The sequence below is a fragment of the Elgaria multicarinata genome, chromosome 22 (genome assembly GCF_023053635.1).
Source record: "Elgaria multicarinata webbii isolate HBS135686 ecotype San Diego chromosome 22, rElgMul1.1.pri, whole genome shotgun sequence".
NCBI classification, from domain to species: domain Eukaryota; kingdom Metazoa; phylum Chordata; class Lepidosauria; order Squamata; family Anguidae; genus Elgaria; species Elgaria multicarinata.
In genome coordinates, this window is record NC_086192.1 from 10,258,656 (window position 1) to 10,283,138 (window position 24,483).

At 45.2% G+C, this 24,483-nt stretch overlaps 1 protein-coding gene across 3 annotated transcripts in view; it reads right to left on the minus strand.

The window, feature by feature from the left end:
* VMP1 (vacuole membrane protein 1) overlaps nucleotides 1–24,483 on the minus strand; it is a 119,227-nt gene that overhangs the window by 18,820 nt on the left and 75,924 nt on the right. For all 3 annotated transcript variants that reach the window (XM_063146485.1, XM_063146486.1, XM_063146484.1), the window contains exons 8-10: nucleotides 22,994–23,074; nucleotides 14,098–14,214; nucleotides 7,415–7,476 (exon numbers count right to left, since the gene is read on the minus strand). In XM_063146485.1, coding sequence (XP_063002555.1) covers nucleotides 7,415–7,476; nucleotides 14,098–14,214; nucleotides 22,994–23,074 — 260 coding nt within the window. The remainder of the gene's footprint in view (nucleotides 1–7,414; nucleotides 7,477–14,097; nucleotides 14,215–22,993; nucleotides 23,075–24,483) is intronic.

Consider the following 24,483-nt stretch of genomic DNA (forward strand, 5'->3'; position numbering starts at 1 on the left):
AATGCTTAAAAAATAATTCCTCACAAGTATTTATTAATTAAACCTGCCTATGTTTTTTTTAAAAAAACACACACCATAGAATAAAAGGAATGCTATTCATCATAACCTTGTGACAGAATTCTCCTGACTCCGGTTAGCGGGCATGGAAGGTAGCCAGAGAGCAACCAAGGTTGTGACGCTTAATTTCTATGTGTCTGGAAATGAATGCATGTATTTTCATGCTGGGTTTTGCAAATGGGGGATGGCTGCAATTACAGCACCTTGAAGATAAAACACTACGCAAGACTGAAACTCAGTTAAAAAAAAAAAGCTATTAAGAGTATATAGACCCTGTCCAGATGACACACTATGCCACAGTGTTTAAAATTTTGAGCTAAAACGTATGCCTTAGCGTGTCGTGTGAACCACTCCCAACCACGTTGGCTACATAACCACGGTTTAAACACGCTCACAAAGACCCTGTTCAGATGACACGCTAAGCCATGGTGGTTAAGCCTTTTGAGCCGAACATTATGGCTTAGTGTGTCGTGGGAACCATTCCTAACCAGGGTGGCTGCATAACCACAGCTGAAACACACTCACTCACCATTTACTGATCAAAGGGTTAGTGGCCTAAAAATGGCTTAGCGTGTTGTCTGAACAGGCCCATGAATAGGGTCCACTCATAATATTAAACAGAGGTCAAGATCCCAAGGGTCCCATGTGGGAGCGTAAATCAATCCCGTACATGCACAAAGAGTTTCTCTCATCTCTACTTTCCGTTATGACCCCCTCATGCTGAATGAGGCACCCTTCTAGAATAATAGAATACTAGAGTTGGAAGGGGCCTATAAGGCCATCGAGTCTAACCCCCTGCTCAATGCAGGAATCCACCCTAAAGCATCCCTGACAGGTGGTTGTCCAGCTGCCTCTTGAAGGCCTCTAGTGTGGGAGAGCCCACAGCCTCCCTAGGTAACTGGTTCCATTGTCGTACTGCTCTAAAAGTCAGGGAGTTTTTCCTGATGTCCAGCCGTGATCTGGCTTCCTGTAACTTGAGCGCAGTATTCCGTGTCCTGCACTCTGGGAAGATCGAGAAGAAGATTCCCCCAGGTCCTTCAGGAGCAATGTTGCGAAGTATACTGATGGTTTCACTTGAGAATAATATAAAGCAGTCAGCCCACTTGATAAGATTTCCCTGTGCATACAAGCCTAAATGTTTGGCCACTGAACAAGACTTTCTGGTCGAAACGCAACTGTGCAATTGAAAGAGAGCCCTTTTTTTAAAAAAAGTAATTCATTGTATGTACAATTTGGAATCACAAGTGCGCCTATGTTAAAATACTGTTGTTTTTAATTTATCTGTTTTGTATTAAATTTTGTACATTTCATTGTCCTTAACTTTGTTCTTATCTTTAATTTGTATTCTGTTAAGACTAGAACCTTTTTGTGTGTGTGCCAATACAGTATCGTGCTTGCGAGCAGTGGCTGTTTAGAATACCTTCTATGGGCTTCCTTTGAATATTTGGAATTATACTGTATATTGTGGGAAGTGACATCTGATTATCTATATTGTTTGGAACTTTTAAGTCAGTCCCGAGAAAAATTAGCCCACGGTACTAATCAACTTTGCACACTAGCCACTGAGGAGTCGAAACGCATCTGGCCAAATTGATTAAGTCTACTGAGCATTTTCTGTTTATTTATTTATTTAATACATTTCTATACCGCCCAATAGCCGGAGCTCTCTGGGCGGTTCACAAAAATTAAAACCATTCAAAGTACAAAACAACAGTATAAAACCATAATATAAAATACAATATAGTTTGATTGTTTTGTTGTATTATTGTACATGTGAAATGCTCTGTGTATGTTACTTTTAACATTATATTTTAGTTCATAAAATTGCATTTTTAACCTGTTTCCTATTTAGATCCGTCCTTTATTCAGAATTATCATGAGGACTAGAATTTTACTTTATTTTTAGGAGAATGCTCACAGCTCAGTGAATCCAGAGCACCTGCTTTGAATGGAAAAGGTCCCAGTATTAACTTCCAAGTAGGGCTGGTGAAACTCTAAAGTTTCATTTGAAACTCTAAAGAGCAAATCAGCGTAGATAATGCTCAGCTAGGCGGAGCAAAGATTCAGTGTAAAACAACTTTCTAAGCATGTCAGGAGGATAGAAAATCCCAGTATTTGCACTGGGTCCTGTTGGATCCAGAAATATTTAAAAACATTTGCTGCAGAATAATTTTTACCCATCTGCAATTTTAACTGGTAGATTAATCGATGGAAAAGGAATGAAATCTGAACCAACAAGCACTGTTATAGATGATATACATTTCACTAGAACCTGTTTTCGGTTCCTTTATGTTAAGCTTAATTTCCCATTTTAGCCTCTCTCTAAAATGTAATGAGATTATTTGATTTAAGCCTTCTTATTAAGGCCACGTTTTGGCAGAGGAGAGTGAGGAATAGAACACAAGGTTGCACACAGAACACACTTGATTAAGTATTTAACTGAATTCAGTGGGACTTAAAAGTGCTTAAATCTGGATAGAACAATGCCCATGTTAGATCAATGTTCTTTTCACCCAAGGACGAGATCCAAACAGCCCTTAAGCACGACTCCACCATTCCAACGACAGAGGGTTCAAAAGCACTTTATTGATTAGTAATCAAGGCCTGGTCTCTTCAAAGGGAGCAATCAGACAAAAGCCTCCATTTTTTTTTTGGAGGTGGTTCTGCTAACATTTCCCCCCCTTTTTAAGCAAGGGGGGAAATGTTAGCAGAACCACCTCCAAAAAAAAATGGAGGTGGTTCTGCAAACATTTCCCCCCCTTTAAAGCAATTCAAAGGGGGAATGTTAGCAGAACCACCTCCATTTTTAACACCCAGACAGTCTTAAAATTAAATTTTATTTATTTATTGCCGTTGTATACCGCCCCATAGCTGACGCTCTCTGGGCGGTTCACATAAGATAAAATTAAACTGAAAATAAAGCAGCTACTGGGTAAACCTTAGCAAAAAACCTTAGCTTTTTTGCAACTCATGATGACAAAGATATTCTGATTCTAGTGGTGTTTACATGTGTTTTTTATATGCTACTCTGGAGAGAAACTGATGAGGTAATGGAGAGGGGGGAATTTAAAGTCAAAAGATACAAGGACATTCCAAAAAATTTCCCATCTCTGAGGAACATTTTTGAAGTCTGACATCAACCATCTTATAAAGTCCTGAATCTGGCTGTGGTTCCTTAAAGACACGAAGCGACATAAAAGGTTGTCAAGACGGTTCCCTCAAAAGCTGATGAGTAATTCTGAGGGAAAATGCTGCTACTTTTGATCCGCGTTTGAGAATGTACCTCACTCAGCAGACTGTTGAGAACAGCCATTAATAAATGTGCACTAATTGACCTTTTCTTTTGTTTTGGGAAGCGACAACAAAAGATTCATTTTGAAGCTCCAGAAGTTATAAAACCCAGATTTGTTCCAGCACTGAAGCATTCAAGAATGTGACTTCAGACACTCCGGCTTCTTTGTATAACGCTACCCATGTCAAGTTTACATAGTTCCAGAAGCAATTATTTCCAGACATTCCAATCAGGAAAACTCTCCCCGAGACAAGACGTTCCCCCTGCCCTCTGCTTGAGAAAATACCAAGGGTGTAAATCATAGATATTTGCTAAATCAAGCTATACATTGAGCAAAAAACCACACACCACTGTTTAGAGCACTGTTTAGAACCTCAGGTTGTGGGTCAAATCTGGGCCTCTGCTGCTGGATCAGACCGAGGGTCCATCTAGTCCAGCACTCTGTTCACATAGCGGCCAACCATCTGTTGACCAGGCACCCACAAGCAGGACACGGTTCAACAGCACCCCCGCGCCCATGTTCCCCAGCAACTGGTGTACAGAGGTATTCTGCATTAAACCACCAGGTGTAGTAGCCATTGATAGCCTTCTCCTCCAGGAATTTATCCAATCCCCTTTTAAAGCCATCGAAAGTGGTGGCCATCACCACATCTTGTGGTAGTGAACGGCAAAGTTTTAACTCTGTGCTGTGTGTAGAAGTCCTTCCTTTGATCTGTCCTGAATCTCCTACCAATCAGCTTTATGGGATGACCCCGTTGGGTTCTAGTATTATGGGAGAGGGAGAAAAATGTCTCCTTGTCCCATTCTCCACAACCATCCATGATTTTGAACATCTCTATCATGTCTCTCCTGATTTGCCTTTCTTCTAAGCTAAACTATCCTTCTGAGTACAGTTTTGAATTGGGCCCAGTATGAAAGCGTACACAACTGGGCAACGCTTACTGTGTCTCTCTCACTGAGGGGTGACCAAGGGCCACCAACACACCAAGGCCAACCCTGTCTCCTTTAACACATCAGTGAAGAACATCAGTGAAGCCCACAAGCGTATTCGAGCAAAACGCAGGATCCATCTTGATTATGTCAGAAAGATCAGGATAGCTTTGTAGGACCTTGTTGTGCCCCCCCAAAGAACCAGGTTCAAGAGCAATGGCAAGGCGTTACCGTTGCTACCTGCGGGCAGAATTGCATGCTGGGAAATAACGGGTAATTCAGAAGGAATCCTCATTGTTTTTGAAATAGACATAAAGTAGTTAAAAAACCATAAAGTAGTTTTATGGTTTCATGCGAGGTCACACCCAGCTGCTCTCCGGTTAACGCATTTGCAAAGTGGACATTCCATTACAATTTGGGGCGTGGGGGGGGGGGAATTGCGGGAAGGTGTCCTATTGTCTCTTTCTAGATGGGGATAGTACACACAGCCCAAAGATTATTTTAAAACAAGAATAATTGCAGGCTCGTTATCTACAGCCTTGCTCTATTTCCTGCCCATAAGAGTCAATAAATCCTTAGTTTTAAAACGAGTCTGAATCACTTCCTAACACAGATGGACATTCGCGGGAGGGGAGGGGGTCGCAGAGGGGAATAGTAAACGTTTCTCCCTGAAGAGTGAGCAAGTTTCTCTAATGAAATGACACGCTGGTAATTCATCCCATCCCCATTTTGCTGATGGGAGCGGAGCGCCTTCGACAGTTTCGAACACTTTCCAAATTCTAGCGCTGGGTCACTCCCGAACGGAGATGTTGCATTTCAGCCGTCTTTGGATACTGCATTGGGCTAAACAGCCAACTGCTGATTTGTTTTGCTACTTAACCTTAAGTAGCTTAAACTAATTAATAGTTGGATGTTAAAATCTTAAACCAATAAACCATACTGTCAAGTGTTCTGCTAGCAGTATCCAGAATCCACGACAGTGATCTTGATGACAATGAGACATCAAACTACGGCTACGATGCTAAGCGCACTTACTCGGAAGTAAATCCAAGTAAAGCTTTCCATTTCTTTTCATTGCTTGGTTTGTTTAGTTCAGGGGTACAAAACCTCAGCGTCCGTGGTCTAAATCCGGCCCTCTAGGAACCTAATTCAGGTACCCCTATTGACCATCCCCTCTTTCTCCTTTTCTCCCCTTCTTTCCCTCATCCACGGATCGTTTGGGGGTTTCCTGACTTTTGCCCCCATTCTAAAAACGTTGAAACGCCTCTCCTACGGCAGTAAGAGCTTTAACCTCGAGGCTTGATTTTGGGCCTGCCGGTATATCTAATTCAGAAACGCCAACTGGTGCAAGGTATGGCAGCCAGGTTGGTCTCCGGGACATCCCCTGGAGACCATGTTGCACTGGTTTTAAAATCTTTACACCGTCTGCCATTTTGTTTCCGGGCAAAATATAAAGTGCCTTACATGGCCTAGGTCCTAGGTAGCATCTCCTCGCCTTTATCCCAGTCCGCCACTTAAGGTCCTCGGGGGGTTATCTGCTGCGCGGCTGCCTCATGTGAGACGGCGGTCACACGCAAGGGGAATGTTTCCTTTGGTGCCCCCACCCCCCAGCTGTGGAATGACCTGCCGATCGAAAAGCGCCTGCTGACCTGTTTGAAACTTTTAAACTGGGAATTAAAGACTCGGTTATTCCGGCAGGCCTTCCCTTTTTAGAATCCGGATTTTTCTTTGCCGATTGTTATATACTGCTTCTGGGTTGCATTGTTTTGTTCTTTGTTAAATAGTTTTTAACTCTGCAGGCCACCTAGAGTACCTTGTATTTAGGTGGGTTATAGAGTAGTTGAGTTGGAAGGGGCCTATAAGGCCCTATGAAGAGAGACTGAAAGAACTGGGCATGTTTAGCCTGGAGAAGAGAAGATTGAGGGGAGACATGAGAGCACTCTTCAAATACTTGAAAGTTTGTCACACAGAGGAGGGCCAGGATCTCTTCTCCATCCTCCCAGAGTGCAGGACACGGAATAATGGACTCAAGTTAAAGGAAGCCAGATTCCGGCTGGACATCCGGAAAAACTTCCTGACTGTTAGAGCAGTGCGACAATGGAATCAGTTCCCTAGGGAGGTTGTGGGCTCTCCCACACTAGAGGCCTTCAAGAGGCAGCTGGACAAGCATCTGTCGGGGATGCTTTAGGGTGGATTCCTGCATTGAGCAGGGGGTTGGACTCGATGGCCTTGTAGGCCCCTTCGAACTCTGCTATTCTATGATTCTATGATTCTATGAGTCCAACCCCCTGCTCAATGCAGAAATCCACCTTAAAGCATCCCTGGCAGATGCTTGTCCAGCTGCCTCTTGAATGCCTCTAGTGTGAGAGAGCCCACCACCTCCCTAGGTAACTGGTTCCATTGTCGTACTGCTCTAACAGTAAGTTTTTCCTGATGTCCAGCCAGAATCTGGCTTCCTGTCACTTGAGCCCGTTATTCCGTGTCCTGCACTCTGGGATGATCGAGAAGAGATCCTGACCCTCCTCTGTGGGACAACCTTTCCAGTATTTGAAGAGTGCTGTCATGTCTCCCCTCAATCTTCTCTTCTCCAGGCTGAACATGCCCAGTTCTTTCAGTCTCCCTTCATAGGGCTTTGTTTCCAGACCCCTGATCATAAACTGAATAAATAAATAATCTAAAATATGCAGGCATTTGTTTTTGTAGCCCCGCCCCTTGTGCCTCTGGTTCGACCCATTGCTGGAATGAGCGCCCATTTCCCCAGGAACACTACCGAAATGGAATTTGATCCTCAGGCAGAAAGAAGCTGTGCAGCCCAATCTTAAATTTAGGCTGTATGATTCTATGAATGTTTTATCGGTGGTGTTTTTTTTAAAAAAGTTGTGGACCACTTTTGAAGTTAAGTGAAAAAAACAGAATATAAACGTTTTTTAAAAAAAACAGGTACCGCAGTTGCCCTTTCCCTAGCCTTCCTGTCCCGCTACTTTTTTTCTGACGCAGCAAAGCTCTCTGGACAAGGACGGAGCATCACTTGGGCATCGGGCGCTCGGCACTGTATACTGCTGGCATTCTGTGAGGCTTGAACAGCAGTGCTTCTCAGCAACCTGAGACATACGGGGAAGCTATAAAGTTACTCACCCAATTAAGGACACCATCTGTTCCACTATGTGTTTGCTGAATGTAATAATCACAAAAAGTTTCTGTAGGAACAAAAACATGAGTCACGAGAGATATTCATCCAAAGCGGAAGCCAAAACAATGCAAGGATTACAGCGTCTGATCCAGTGCAAATAATCACCCCCTCCCAGTTAGAACATAAGAAGAGCCCTGCTGGATCAGACCAAGGGTCCATCTAGTCCAGCACTCTGTTCACACAGTGGCCAACCAGCCATTGGCCAGAAGAAGCAGGACATGGTGCAACAGCACCCTCCCACCCATGTTCCCCAGCAACTGGTGCACACAAGCTTACTGCCTCGAATACTGGAGATAGCACGCAACCATTAGGGCTAGTAGCCATGGATAGCTTTCGCCTCCAGGAATTTATCCAACCCCCTTTTAAAGCCATCCAAATTGGTGGCCATCACTACATCTTGTGGTACTGAGTTCCATAACGTAACTATGCGCTGTGTGAAGAAGTCCTTCCTTTTATTTGTCCCGAATCTCCCACCCATCAGCTTCCTGGGATGACCCTGGTTTCTAGTATTTTGAGAGAGGGAGACAAATGTCTCCCTATCCACGTTCTCCATACCATGCATAATTTTGTCCACCTCTAACATGTCTCCCCTCAGCCTCCTTTTCTCCAAGCTAAACAATCCCAGTTGATGTAACCATCCCTCATAGGGGAGATGCTCCAGCCCCTTCATCATTTTAGTTGCCCTTCTCTGCACCTTTTCCAGCTCTATAATATCCTTTTTTAGGTGTGGTGACCAGAACTGTCCAGTTCTTTTGCTACCCCTTCACTTTTATGTTTCTTCTCAGTGTTTGGGCCATTCTAGACATTACGCTAAACACGCAGCTGCTGCTGAAAATGGCTGCAACTTCTCTTCCTGCTCCTGTTCTGTGACAACTTAAGTCATGTCTTGATGTCGTCGTCCAGCTCATCTCAAGCACATCTGGAATTTTGAATGTGTGTTGTGGGCGCTCTCGCAAAATGACTGTTGGGTGGGTGGGTGGCCCATTCATAAAATGGCTGTCATGTTGCCCATGGCTCATCACAGAACACTCATTTCCCAAAAGCCAAGCTGATGAGACTAAGAGTAAGTTGCCCAAGACTCCAGGTACAGGGCAGAGGTAGGGTCTGAGCCAATAGGAGTGTGTGAGGGAGGGGGCAGGGTTGCACCACATGAGAAGTTCGGAGGGGGAATTCACTATGCATGAGTCATATTTGTGTTATTCATTAACCCCTGCGTGGAAAGGGGGCTGAGAGCTAAAGGAGAATGACTAGTCGTGTCCAAGGCGACATGGGCTTTATACTAGTGTATCAAACAGCTCATCGCATGGTAAAGCTATGCTTGGACTCTACCACTTCAGAGGGCATGAAAAATATTCTTACACATTAAAAAAAACCCAACGAAAACACCCTAGCACAACAACGCAAAGACGAAAACTTCTTCCATGCCATCTAGATTTTCATTTTTAAGTGCAGGACATTTTTTTTTAATATGGGGAAAACATTCAAATATATGGACCCCACTCGCCATCTGAAATGGTACAGTCCAGGAGAGGCTTTACCCCGCCCCCCCCGAGGATGTGCCTGTCCAAACAGCCTCTCCACTTAGTTAGCTAAGTTTTTGTTTGAACTCCTTTGTTTTTCTTCCCTGCTCAAGGAATTAAGAGAAAAACAAGTTTTTTTAAAAATGGGAAAATAGTGTGTCAGTGACAGATGAAACCACAAAAAGATCAGACCCCATAAATCAAGGGTGAGCAATCCATTCCGTGGTTTGGGCCTTCTCCTGGTCTGTTCCCACCCCCCCACGCCTGGCTTCATTAAATCGGGGGTGAACGGCTACATGGAGTGTAACTTAGTTGTAAGCACTGCAGCAGTTTGTAAGGTCAATTTGGAAGAGAAATTGGGGCTTTTGGTGCAAAGTGTTACACTAAAGCATGTGTGTTTTCTATGGAGGGGAAGAACCAGAAGATGGTGTAAAGTGGGACTGTGAGAAAATATTGCAAAGAAGTGCTATGCCCTTGTACAGAATACTCCATTCCATGGCCCAATCCTTCAAGTTCCCATTCCTTGACTTTTCTGTCTCTGAGCATGCTCAGCCCTCAAGTGGGCTGGTTCTGTGGTCTTCTCCTCCCCCCTCCCACTCCACACCCTCCGGTAGAGTTTCGCGAACAAAATCTTTGGGTACTTCTGCAAAACGTGGGGCGTCCCCAGCCTGCTGGCACCTTCCTCTTGGTGTCATTTTGTCTACATAAAGGATCCCCGCTCAGAGAAGGTCGCCATTAGCATCTAGGACTTGATGTTGCGGTGAAAATTAAACGACCAATTAAATGCAACAGTAAAACGGACTTCTGGGACGGGCCCAGCGGCTTCGTACTTGGCACGGAGAATAGGGGATATCACCGTAAATCTTCGACGCCGACTCTACTTCCTATAGCTGTCCTCAGCTACGTTAAGAAGCAAGCGCACGGACAGAGTAAAAATTTAGCATGTTGCTGTACAGTGTGCTTGAAAGGAGTGATGCAAAAGATTGGTCCGAATTGGCTGGAGGTGGGGGGAGAGAAAGGCACCCGCTTTTATAACAAATGTAGGATTTTACCCAACGTTGAATAGACACCAAACCACATGTGGGTGTAGATCATTATAAATAACACGCTAAAACAACAACTACAGCACAGTACGTCCTCCAAAGTTTTATCTTGCCCAAGCTGTGATTTTTCAGTCTGCTTATCTTCAGGGACGCCTACTTAGATTGGGTTATCCTATATATATATATGTACACACACACACTAAAAGAGAACTCATCCTCAGGATGTGAATCCTGATGCAGCAAAAATGGAACCACCCACGCCCAAGGGACGGTTTTTGCAGAAACAGAATCCCCCACGAGTGCAGAAGTAGGAAAAGTCCATTCACTCGTTCACTGATGACATTTCTATACCGCTCAATAGCCGAAGCTGTCTGGGCAGTTTGCAAAGATTAAAACCGTAAAAGCACAATATAGGAATGTCATGTGAAACTAGTGCGTGCAAACATTAAAAAAAAAATTTTTTACGCCGTCAACAATTAAAATCCCAGGACCCGTAAAAAATGAAATGAAAAAAAAAACACTTGTCATTTGCTGTCAAATGTGTGGGAGTAAAGTCTTGACTTGGTGCCAGGTGGACCTTAGTGGGGAGAGCATTCCATGGTTGGAGGCCACCACTGAGAAGGACTTCTCTCTCTTTTTGGGGGTGGGTGGGAACCCTAAGGAGTTACCTCCACTCCAATTAGTATCAAGCTTGCTCAGTGGCCATGAAATCATAGAATCATAGAATAGCAGAGTTGGAAGGGGCCTACAAGGCCATCGAGTCCAACCCCCTGCTCAAGGCAGGAATCCACCCTAAAGCATCCCCGACAGATGGTTGTCCAGCTGCCTCTTGAAGGCCTCTAGTGTGGGAGAGCCCACAACCTCCCTAGGTAACTGATTCCATTGTCGCACTGCTCTAACAGTCAGGAAGTTTTTCCTGATGTCCAGCTGGAATCTGGCTTCCTTTAACTTGAGCCCGTTACTCTGTGTCCTGCACTCTGGGAGGATCGAGAAGAGATCCTGGCTCTCCTCTGTGTGACAACCTTTCAAGTATATGAAGAGTGCTCTCATGTCTCCCCTCCAGGCTAAACATGCCCAGTTCTTTCAGTCTCTCTTCATAGGGCTTTGTTTCCAGACCCCTGATCATCCTGGTTGCCCTCCTCTGAACAATGTTAATGGTTGGGGAGTAGTAGAAGGGAAAACACAGAAAATTTGCAGAAGGAGAACGGAATGGAGTATTTTGAAAGTTTTCTCTTGCAGGTCCCTACTTATCCACTACAGAATCGTTACGCATTGTAGAGGATTCCAGGAAGAGGGGAAGAGGCTATTAATGCCTACTAGTCCTGATGGCTCTGTGCTACTTCCAGTATCAGAGACGGTGTGCCTATGTACACCAGCAGCTGGGGAACATGGGCAGGAGGGCGCTGTTGCACTTGTGTCCTGCTTGTGGGTTTCTCATTGGGACATCTGGTTGGCTACTGTGTGAACAGAATGCTGGATTAGATGGACCCTTGGTCTGATAAAAAGAAAATATATTTAGGGTGCAATCCTATGCATGTTTAGACAGAAAGAAGTCGTACACAAGTTCACCATAGCTGGCTGGGGAATACTGGGAGTTATAGGACTTTTTTTTTTGTCTAAACATGCATAGGATTGCCTCCTGATTTTATTTACCGTATTTCTTTGATTCTAAGACGCCATCGATTGTAAGACGCACACTAATTTCAGTACCACCAACAGAAAAAAAGCTTTGATTCTAAGACATAATAAATGCACCCGCGATTCTAAGACGCACCCCGTTTTTAGGGATGTTTATATGGGGGGGGGGAAGTGTGTCTTAGAATCGAAGAAATACAGTAAGAGATTGCTGTATCACCCTCCTTTAATCGATTCCAACTCAGCTAACAATAAATTAGAATAAAATACGAACACTAAAAAAAAGGGGGGGAAGGAGAAACTTTACACACTTATTAACATATGTGTTATGCTATCAGGTTTACAGAGAAGGCAAAATATATAAATATAATAAACCAATCTCAGGGAAAAAGTAATGATTTGTACTGTCGGTTCCCTCTCCTCCCCCCCCCCCTTTTATGGTAAAGGCCACCTTCAGAGTAATACAACGAGTGTACAAATACGCTAACCAAATATAGATGCATTATGACTGTGCAGGCTCTTTTTCCGTTTGGGCGAGGTGGAGGGGAATATTTAAGTTGTTTGTGAGCAGAAATTATCTGGTAGTCTTGGTATGAATCCAATTTCAACAAGTAAAAATTTATTGGGGGTGTTGTGTTTGTGGAAAACCAGACAACATTATCTGGACATTACACACATGGCCGACATATTCTTTGCCATGATGATATCCACCTCTGGATGTAAAACAAGGGCTAGGAAGCTTTCTTTCTTCCTTTTTTTTTTTTGTAGTCATAGGGTATTTTAGATGCACACACTCAGAATAGAAAATCACACCTGCCCTTCCCACCAACGCAATGTACTTTCTGGGGCTGTTCAGCCCTCACCCACGGGAAGACAAACAAGTTTCTGGATTACATCAACCTTCCTCAAAATGGTGCCCTCCAGATGTTTGGGACTCCAACTCCCAGGATTCCCGGTCATTGGCCATGCTAGCTGGGGCTGGTGGGAGTTGACCTCCAAATCTTCAGGATGGTTAGGAAAGGCACACACCAAATGCTTTGGACTCAAACTTCCATCTGACCCAGCCAGCATGGTCAAGGATTAAGGGGGTTGTGATCCAAAACATCTGGAGGTGGCAGAGGAGGCGGGCCCAACCCACAGAACTTTGACAAAGTGCCAGGCTGCAGCAGAGGGCTACTCGGGAGGAAAGGGGGCTCCTCGGCACGCAAAGCAACCAACTGCAGCTGGGGCTTGGGTGGGCGTCTTATCAGCTCCAGGAGAAAAAGCCAGGTGGATGTCCACAAAAGCTGCTGGAAATGGCCTCTACATTGGACTCCAGCTCCAGCTTTCTGTCTGCCTTCCGTTCTGTAAGTGACCTTGGCCTGGACTTGACTCCTCTTTTTGCCTTTTGTCTACATTGCCTGGCTTTGTTCTACGCAGCTTTGGATCTGAGTAGAACTGTTTGTGGACTCTGGCTCTGCTTACCCCCTTTGTTGTACCTTCAGCTAACTCACCAGATCTCAGCCCAGCCTCGACACCAGTGGGGAAATAGGACATAACCATTACGCTACGCTGCACCCCTCTCAGAAACGCACCGACGAGATGACAATCTGTGTAATTAGTTATGAGCATGTGTACAGTTCATTTCGAAACGCTTCCCATACATTCATCACAGTAACTCTTACAACAGCCCTCTAATGTAATCCAACTGCAGGTGGAAAAGTGGAGTGAGGGTGGTATGACCTCAAGCCACTGAAATGATTTCATAGCAGAGAACATTTTGTACTTTTAGCCCTTAGGCTACCCCCTAAAGAGGTAGCAGGGACAAAGAAATTATGTGCCTGGTAGGTGACGTCACAGGCACATTCCAATCAGTGCCCAACATTAACACAACCACTGCCATCCAAAAGAAAGCTGCACGTAATATTAGGGTGACCATATGAAAAGAAAAAACAGGGCTCCTGTATCTTTAACAGTTGCATAGAAAAGGGAATTCCAGCAGGTGTCATTTGTATGCATGTCGCACCTGGTGAAATTCCCTCCTCATCACAACAGTTAAAGCTGCAGGAGCTATACTGTCACCAGATTTGAAAGAGGGCAGGGCACCTGCAGCTTTCACTGCTGTGATGAAGAGGAAATTTCACCAGGTGCAACATACATACAAATGTCACCTGCTGAAATTCCCTTTTCAATACAAATGTTAAAGATACAGGAGACCTGTCCTCCTTTTCATATGGGCACCCTAGTAATGTTCATGCTTGCCAGGGCAAGAGTTGCTCTCTCCCAGGAATGGCAAAGATTGCCAGGAAACAATGATTCACAGAGAGTAAGAGTCCTGTCTGGGGCCACATCATTCGAAGGAATTTGTGCTGATGAGGAAAAAAGCCTGTGGGGGGAAATGGCCCACGGAGATGCTTTGGCATTTTGGGAAGAGAGGCAAGCGAGAGTTACCTGTATGTGCATCTTGATTATTGCTTTTCCGATCAGGGTGGCGCCGAAGAAAGTCCAAAAGGGAACGAGGAAGTGGCCGCATGTTATTCCCGCTAGGTCAAAGAGAGGGTTTGGAATCTGGAAAAATAAAGGGTAGGGGGAATAAAAAAAAAGGAAAAGTGAGATGCAAAATTCCAACAATTTGGTTAAGGATAGACAGCGTTTGGGGATTAGACAAGTTCATAGAGGAAGTCAGGACTGTCAACAGTGGTCGTCCATGTGGGAAGTAGGAAAGACAGGTCTTTTCTGTGTTGGCCCCAAATTGTGGAATGCCCTTCCTGGCACCTACCTGATTGACTTTTCAGCCCAGGCAAAGACGTTCTTATTCTCTCAGGGCTTTTAAACAGCAGCTTGCTTTATTTTTTAATAGGGGCACTGCTATGGTTAAAACCATCTTCTCTGTTCTTAGCTCTGTCTCTTTTAAATGGTGCATTTCTGTTGCTGCATTTCAAATAACACTTTTTGATGTTTGTTTTGGGGGTTTTTCTTTTGCTTTTATGTCGTACCGAGAGCGACTCACAAACGGGACGAATGAATAAATATAAAGAAATGTTGAACTGGTTCAGCCTTCCCGAATCTGGTGCTTTCCAGATCTGTTGGACTACAACACCCATTATCCCCAGCCAGTTCTTGATTTTACCCAATTCTAGATTTTAGGACATCTTTCTCCAACCTGGATTCCTCCAGGTCTGTTGGACTACATCTCCCATTATCCCCAAGCCAGCTATGCCAGTTCTTGATTTTACCCAATTCTTGATTTTAGGACAGCTTTCTCCAACCTGGAATCCTCCAGATGTGTTGTACTACAACTCCCATGACTCCCCAGACATCTGGAGGGCACCAGGGCGGGGGCTGATGAATGGTGTGATCTAACATGGGACTTTTTAGGTTCTTAACCCTTTGGGGTGGAAAGACAAATACAGGCTCTCCTTTCTTACAAACTTTAAAGACTTGTGCCAAAAACTGTTGGTATTACAGCACATAAATTAAGTGGGGGGGAGTCAGGGAGACCTCAGCTAGACAATGTCCCAGACAAACAACAGATCTTGCCCGGTTCCCTCTTTTTATCCCTGGATTAGAAACAGCTAACAGACGTCTCCTGTAAGAAATGCACCCAAACCACAGTCAGCCATCTTAGAGGCATCTATCAAGTCATCTTCCTCAGCAAGTGCTTTGGCCCAGGGTGAGTCAGTCTCCGAGACTGATTCTTTGTGAATTGTGTCTGAAACAAAAGGGGGGTTGGGATGATAAACCTGGTATTTATTGCTCTGTGTGCGCGCACGCTGCCTGGAGAGAGAGAGAGAAAAAAGCAGCAAAAAAAAAAGCTTTGCTGTACCTTCGAAGAACACAAAGAACTGGTTGCAAAATGTAAGGCTTTCATAAGAACGTAAGAAGAGCCCTGCTGGATCAGACCAAAGGTCCATCTAGTCCAGCGTTCTGTTCACACAGAGGCCAACCAGCTGTCAACCAGGGGGCCAACAAAGCAGGACGTGGGTGCAACAGCACCCTCCCACCCATGTTCCCCAGCAACTGGTGTATATAGATAGGCTGACTGCCTCTGATATTGGAGGTCGCACACAGCCATCAGGACTAGTAGCCACTGAGAGCCGTCTCTTGCTTTTAAAGCCATCCAAATTGGTGGCCATCACTACACCTTGTGGTAGCGAGGGCCACCATTTTGGATGGCTTGGTTAACCTCTTTCCCGGATTTGGACTTGGTTTGTACAGCTGCATGAACATGTCGTCAACAATTGAGATAAGCAGCTAGGGACTCCAAGAACAAACTTGGCTGAAAAGGGAAGATAGACTGACCCAATGGCTGTAGCTATGGGGACATGACAGTGGACCTCTTTGGGTGCTGGTCCATCACCATTTCTTTAAAGTGCCCCTCCGATAAGAACTAGTTGCTCCCCATGAAGAATCGCATGGGGTCACAGAATTCCCGTTACACCACAGTATGCACTGGATCCCCTTGGATTTTTCTACATCTACATCTTAGGGAACGTATGTGTCGTTTTGAAAGTTTCTCGACGTCAGTGTCGCAGAAAGGGACCCAGATCCAAACTGGATCTGGAACATCCAACAGGTTGTGTACACCCAAGTTGGGTTTTGGAGCTCCAACCAGGCATTTTGGTAAAGCAGGTCTGGTTTGCATACTGCAATAAGTCAATTTAAAAAAAAAATCTGGCTTGCTGAAATGACACATTTCAGGATTGATCATTTCCACTTGGCGTCTCCATTCCTGGCTTGTTTAGTGGGACATCCATACCAAAAACTGCTAAGCCAAGCGAGAACAATCAAACCTGCTGTAAAAAAATCTGGTTTACCGTGATGTCTGACATCAGCGTATAAATGCCATACCAAAGCCTGCTTTTGAAATTCACTTCCATATCATAAGAACATCAGAAGAGCCCTGCTGGATCAGACCAAGGGTCCATCTAGTCCAGCACTCTGTTCGCACAGTGGCCAACCAGCCATCGGCCAGGGATGAACAAGCAGGACATGGTGCAACAGCACCCTCCTGCCCATGTTCCCCAGCAATTGGTGTACATAGGCTTACTGCCTCTGATACTGGAGGTAGCACATAGCCATCAGGACTAGTAACCATTTATTTATTTACTGCATTTCTACCCCGTCCAATAGCTGAAGCTTTCTGGGTGGTTCACAAAAATTCAAACCATAAAGTACAACTTAAGTATATAACTTAAAGCGCAATATAAAAGTACAACCAGAATAAAACCGAGCGGCAATGCAGAGATTTAAAATGAAGATTTAAAACAGCAAAGTTAAAAGACTAGGATGGTAAAATGCTGAAATACCGGGGAAATATAAAGGTCTTCACTTGGCGTCGGAAAAAGCACAATGTCGGCACCAGGCGAACCTCTCTAGGGAGCTCATTCCACAACCGGGGGCCACAGCAGGAAAGGCCCGCCTCCTAGTAGCCACCCACTTCACTTCCTTTGGCAGAGGCTCATGGAGAAGGGCCCCTGAAAATGATCTACCCTGGTTAATTTCGGTGCTGCTGCGAAGTCATTTTAGACCTGGACTTTCAGACCCTGTTCTTATGGGAAAGGGATGCTTCAGATGGCTGTGTGTATTATTTCATCTGCGAATCGCACGACTGACATTTCAAGAGCAACTCTGTTCTTTACAATGGCATCTACGTTTGCATCCATAGCCTTCTCCTCCATCAATCCCCTTTTAAAGCCACCCAAAGCGGTGGCCATCGTTACACCTTGCGGAAGCAAATTCCATAGTTTAACTCTGCCCTGTGTGACGAAGTCCTCCTTCTTGTCTGTCCTGAATCTCCCACCCATCATATTCATGAGTTGAATCCATTGGGTTCTAGTATTTTCGAGACGGAGAAAAAATGTCTCTATTTAAAGAGGGCTTACTGGGTTGGACTAGGGGTGTGTGAAGAATTTCAAACCACAACTCCCATCTCAGTATGGAAGTAATGGCAATGGGCCGGCCTTACAGGGTTCTTGTGAAGCTTCCCGAGAAGATGGCCGTGAAGGCTTTGAACCCTCTATTTATTTCTTTATTTCATTTCTATACTGCCCAATAGCCGGAGCTCTCTGGGCAGTTCACAAAAATTAAAACCATTCAAAGTATAAAACAACAGTATAAAACCATAATATAAAATACAAAATGCTAGATATAAATAGTAAGCGTTGTTATAGGGCAGCAACTTTGTCAGCCTTAGCTAAACGCCCCGTAAATAAAATACGACCTGCCACAAAGATGCATAAGAGTTAACAAATGCATTATTACAGCATATTTAGAATGAAACTCTTTATCCCTAGTCTAGACAAGGTATGTCCGAAAAACACAACAGCCCGGACTTGGTCCAGAATAACACACATTATCCATAAAATAGAAAAATCTATCTGGAGTTACCCCATCGCAGGGGATTTTTTCTTCTTCTTTAGGAGAGAGGGATATGAGTAAATACTCAAACTGGTTTGTTTATACACTCCGCTCTTGCAATTACTACACTCAAGGTGGGATTGCGACAGATCAACGTCGTCATGTGTGGTTTTTTTAAAAAAGAGAGAATAATCAAAATTGAACCAAAATGATGAACAAAGGTTTCCAAGGCTCAAGACAATACTCAGTGCCTAACCATTCATTTTGCTTGAGTGGGGCATTTGTATTTTGACCTACAACTCCTATCAATGGAAGCAATGACATAGGGAGGTGGTGGGAAATCCCACACGAGAGGCCTTCAAGAGGCAGCCGGACAGCCACCTGTCAGGGATGCTTTAAGGTGGATTCCTGCATTGAGCAAGGGGTTGTACTTGATGGCCTTATAGACCCTTTCCAACTATATGATTGCTCATCTCAAGTCCTGTGTCCAGTTCTGGGCACCAAACTTCAAGAAGGATGCAGACAAGCTGGAGCATGTTCAGAGGGCAAAGAGGATGATCAGGAGTCTGGAAACAAAGCCCTATGAGGAGAGACTGAAAGAACTGGGCATGTTTAGCCTGGATAAGAGAAGACTGAGGGGAGGCATGAGAGCACTCTTCAAATACTTGAAAGGTTGTCACCCAGAGGAGGGCCAGAATCTCTTCTTGATCCTCCCAGAGTGCAGGACACGGACTAATGGGCTCAAGTTACAGGAAGCCAGATTCCGCCTGGACATCAGGAAAAACTTCCTGACTGTTAGAGCAGTACGATTGCCAGGAAACAATGGTTGTATAGGATGTCATCTTTAAGAAAACAAGAGTTTTGCTGGGCCGGATGCATGAACTTGTTAAACAAATGTGGAGTCGGTGAGCCTGTAAGATAGCGTTACAAAGTAAACCAACCATAAAACGCTCCAGACACCCTTGAGATATGGAAGAGATTACTCTCCCAGCGCTTTCAGAACCCTTTATATAGCAGATTCCTGTTTTATTTATTTGTGCGACTGAATGGCCCTGATGCTGCGGAGGACACGCTAGAAGATAGTGTGGGATTCACCGCAGCTGAAAGCAAAAGCTAGAGAAAAGAGAGAGAGAGAGAGAGAAAGATGGGTGTTTACTCGTATCAGGCAGAAGGAGCACAAAATGTTCTAGAGATTAAACTTAGGATGTCGCAACCTACAGAGGGAGGGAGGGAAGACCAGGGCATGTTCAAAACCAAAATCGCTTTTTTCAAATTAAAACACAGGCACACCAGCATTGCACAACCGGCAGAGCAAACGCTTGGTCACGTTCCCCAGAAGCGAGATAAATTACGCTTATTCTTTTCCAGAGAAATCTCGGGTGGCCTCCCTTTCACCGTGGCGTGCCGTGTGGGGCGCGTGCCGTGAACACATTAGCCTCAACCTACAATCCCGTGTCCCAAGTCAAAACTGAGCGAGAAGGTGCGTCAAACATGTTGCCTGCAGTTTTGCTCCTAGCTTACGGCCGTCAACTTAAGACCCCACCTTTAAGACCCCACCCCACCCATGTGCGCATGGGACACATTAAAGGCGGCTCAGGGAGGATGGGGCATTTCCGGGGGCAAGCTACCTGGGCTAGCTTGGGAGCTACGGTGGCCACTTGCACGCTGACAAAAAAAAAAAGAGGAGATCCTTTTCATTTATTAATTATTGCATTTATATCCTGCTTTTTTCTTCTTCTTGCAAGGAATTCAGGTTTGGGAATGCTGAACCAACGCCTCCCCTCCCTTATGTACCTGCCCGGACCCTAAGATCATCTTCAGGAGTCCTTCTCCGTGAGCCCCTGCCAAAGGAAGTGAGGCGGGTGGCTACCAGAAAGAGGGCCTTCTCTGCTGTGGCACCCTGGCTGTGGAATGAGCTCCCTAAGGAGGTTCGCCTGGGTGGTTTAACATTTTACCACCCTAGTCTTTTAACTTGCTCTTTTGAATCTGTATTTTAAATCTATATTTTAAGTCTCTGCATTGCTGCTTGATTTTATTCTGGCTGTACTCCTACACTGTGGTTTTATATTGTGGTTTAATTTTTGTGAACCACCTGGAAAGCTTTGGCTATTCGGTGGTATAGAAATGCAGTAAATAAATAAATAAAAATGCTCTTGGGAGCTGCATTCCAGGGGTGGCTGAGACTGAAGCTAAAAGGGAGCCAGATCGTTATAGCATAAGGGTACACCCTTTGCATGTTTAGGCAGGAAAAAGTCCTACAATCCTATGCATGTTTTGACCGGAAAAAGTCCCACAATCCTATACTAATTTAGACAGGAAAAAGTCCTACAATCCTATGCATGTTTGGACAGGAAAAAGTCCTACAATCCTATGCTAATTTAGACAGGAGAAAGTCCTACAATCCTATGCTAATTTAGACAGGAGAAAGTCCTACAATCCTATGCATGTTTGGACAGGAAAACATCCTACAATCCTATGCATGTTTGGACAGGAAAACATCCTACAATCCTATGCATGTTTGGACAGGAAAAAGCCCTACAACTCCCAACATTCCCCAGCCAGCCATTCTCTTACTGCTAGTAACTAAGCCTTAGGAGAGCCTTTTAGAACAGGGTGGGGTGGGGGACCACACAAAAGCCGAGAAACCACCAAACAACTAGTGATCGAAAGGGGCAGCCCACCTGGGGAACCTCAGAGGGGCAGACCGAGAACCCAGGCAGGACGGATTTGGCCCATGGGTTCTGCACCTCTGATTTTGAAACTGAATGCTTCCAATTCCCTAAATTTAAGCAAATGGGCATCTTATGCAGCAGGATGCAAGTGGAGATATGCCTCATTCAGGGTAGGGTGGGGGGGATGTATGAAAGCAAGCATTGACTAAAGCGATTATTTGAACTGTAATTCAGGGAGAGAGGGGAAAGAGAGACACAGGCGGGCAGGTTTACAACTCTTTTGCAGCCCTGTGATTTCCAGTTATTCTGTTCTTCGCTTCGGCTCAAGTCAGCTTATTCAGAGCTGGCTCACAAGAGGCTGACTGAAACATAGTGACTCAGAGGCAGCAACAAAAATGCCATGGAGGTTTCAGTTAAATTGAGCGACTCAAAAGGAGCTAGACAATGCAGATCTGTGCTCGGAGCAGGGTTTGAAAAATGAACAACAAGGAGAAAAGTAAAGAGGAGAAGTGGCAGCAGAAGGCACAAAAGAATAACTTTTTTCCAAGGGGACATTTTTGGACGTTTCAATTTCACGTTTTTAATCTCTTCTGCCGCGTGGCGAAATTGCGTACGTTTGCCCTGGGAATCGGATGGGAGAGAAAGAGGGAGAAATCCCTAAAAGAAGGGAAACAAAGATAAAATAAAGCTGAGAGTTTCGGCCAGCTGGGAGACCAAGAGAAGGTCGGCGGAATTCGCCTCTGCCGTCGACCCTAACCCTGTATGGCAGGGTTAGAGAACATTTGGGGCTCCAGATGTTGGACTCCAATTCCCATCTGCCCCAGTCAGCATGGCCATGACACATGGCCATTCGTATCTGGTTACTCTAGCTTCTGCAGCCTTAACTGTTCTGATGAATAGGGAATGGTATTGACATTTAAAGCCCTAAACGGTTTGGGGCCAGGTTATTTGAAGGAACGCCTCCTCCCATATGTACCTACCCGGACCTTAAGATCATCTACAGGGGCCCTTCTCCGTGAGCCCCTGCCAAAGGAAGTGAGGCAGGTGGCTACTAGGAGGAGGGCTTTCTCCGCTGTGGCACCCCGGTTGTGGAATGAGCTCCCCAGAGAGGTCCGCCTGGCGCCTACACTGTACTCCTTTCGTCGCCAGCTGAAGACCTTTTTATTCACTCAGTATTTTAACACTTAATTTTAACTTAAATTTAAATTATACTGTTTTAACTCTGTATTTTAACCTTATATCAATTTTGCTGCGTGGTTTTATCCTGGTTGTGCTTTTTATATTGTATTTTGTATTTGTATTTTTAACTTGTTGGTTGTTTTATGATGATTTTAATTTTTGTGAACCGCCCAGAGAGCTTCGGCTATTGGGCGGTATAAAAATGTAATAAATAAATAAATAAATAAATAAATAAAAATTTCACCAGGGGCTGCATGCATAGAAACGACACCTGCTGAAATTCCCTTTTCTATACAACCGTACAGGAGCACAGTCCTCCTTTCCATATGGTCGCCCTAGTCAGGTAGATCTCCAGATGTTTGGGACTTTGAACTCCCAGAAGCCCCTGCCTGCACAACCAATGGATGCCGAGTTGAATTCCAAAGTATCTTTCTTCCAACCTCTGGTCTACACTAGCCAGCAGGAGCTATCCAGAGTTTCAAGAAGGTTTTTTTCTAGCCCTACCTTGGATGAGACTTGAGACTTTGTGCGTGCAACGCAGGTGCTCCATCACTGAGCTGCGGTCTCACCCTAAACCTTGGTAGCAGCCCCTTCATTGAAGGAAATGGGGGAAGCCCACAGTATACCCGAAAAACTGTGTGGTAGCAATCTCCTGATTTGCCGAGACTGGAAGGGATCAAAGTTTTGGTAGGAGGGAGCATTGCTCAGTGGTTATGACGCACTCATTGTACACAGGAAGTCCCAGGCCCAGCCCTCGAGATGTCGTTTGGATTTCAACTCCCGTCAGCCCCAGGCAACAGTCAGGAATGCTGGGAGCTGTTGTCCAAAACATCTGCAGGCCACTTGGATTGGGAAAGCCTGGGGTAAAGCACGACCAGTGTAAAAAAAGCCAGAGATTTGAGATTTTAATTGCAACAAATCAATTCGTTCATCTTTATTTCCCCCTACTCCCATCTCTTTTAATTGGCACATACCATGTTGGGAGGGGTAGACAAATCTAATGAAATAAATCATAAATCGACTTAAAAAAACCAAAACCAAAAAACACCTGTGCCTCTCTGAGCTCCCGATGAAGAAAGAATGAGCTTTATATACATGACACCCTTCAATCCATTTCTTTATTGGAGGGGACTTACTGAAGCACATGCCAAGATGCCGAAAAAACCGACTTTTTGCACGAGGTTCTGGACTGCCAGCTTAGCACGGGAGGCGAAATCCTGTGAACAAAGAAAAACAGCAAATGAAGTAACTAAAGAGGGTGGGGGGGGTATGGAGGAAAACGCACACGCACACGCACAGCCACAACTGGAACTTATTTGCCAATTCGGCAGAGTGACATTTTCTCACACCTCCCTCCCCACCCTGCATGGTGCAAGTGAGGTTAATTAGAAAGCTTTCATTGAGCTCGGGGGGCGGAGGGGTGGCATAAAACTGTCACACTTGGTGATCCAGACATCCGGCACGCTGAATCAAACCGAAATCCTGAATGCTCCCAGCTGCACATTCTCAGCCTTTCCTGCTAGCATCGCCCGCCCAAAGTGCTACAACACAGGTAACGCTCATCGCTCAAGGAAACAAAACAAAAAAAACCCAAAATTACACCCCTCTCGGCATTTCCCCCTTTGGCATCACTGCACCGAGTCCACAGAGAGTCATAAAAAGCCGATTAAGTCCAATTAGGCACCGGTGATTGTGTTGCTTGGAAGGGACCAGTGTTTGTCCACCAAGTGGCCCATAGTTTCGACTAACCATTGCTAACGTCACTGACGAACTCCGTGCGAACTCCAGACTGGCGTAACCCAATGATCCAGGAAAGGGCTGTGGTTCAGCGGTAGAGCATAACCTTGGCACACAGAAGATTCCAAGTATTTGGGATCTCTGTTGGAAAAGATTTTAGGTACCAAGTTCAGAGGAGACAGACGCTCCCCAAACACCCGGCGAGCCAGGGTCGAAGGCAATGCGCTTGTTTTCTGAAGCTTTCTACCCACAAGAGGGTGCTGAATTTTTTCCGGTCTGACGGTGGAAGCTTTTTGGGGGGGGGGACGCATTCTGAGGGTGTCCAGGGCCGAAGGCAAAATGGACGCCCACCCACAAAAAACACCAGCCAATTGTAGGAAAGGAAGGACTTCTTCACACAGGGCAGAGTTAAATTATGGAATTCGCTACCACAAGATGTGATGGCCACCCATTTGGATGGCTTGAAAGGGGGGGTTGGATAAATACCTGGAGGAGAAGGCTATCAATGGCTACTAGCAGCGATGGTTGTGTGTGACCTCCAGTACCTGAGGCAGTAAGCCTGTGTGTACCAGTTGCTGGGGAACATGGGAGGGTGCTGTGGCACCATGTCATGCTTTGTTGGTCCCTTGTTGACAGATGCTTGGCCACTGTGTCAACAAGGGACTGGATGGACCCTTGGTCTGATCTAGCATGGCGTTTCTTATGTTCTTAGTCCGAAAGCTCTCCCTGCCACTATTTAAACCTTAGGAAAGGCATTTCAAACTTTTAGAATGGGAGAAAAGCTGCACGAAAGACGGGAAACATCAAACCATTGGCAGTGAGGGGGGAAGGTGTGGCCAAGGGATGGGGGTGTGGCATCTGGGAACCCTAGCGGGCTGTGTTTGGCCCC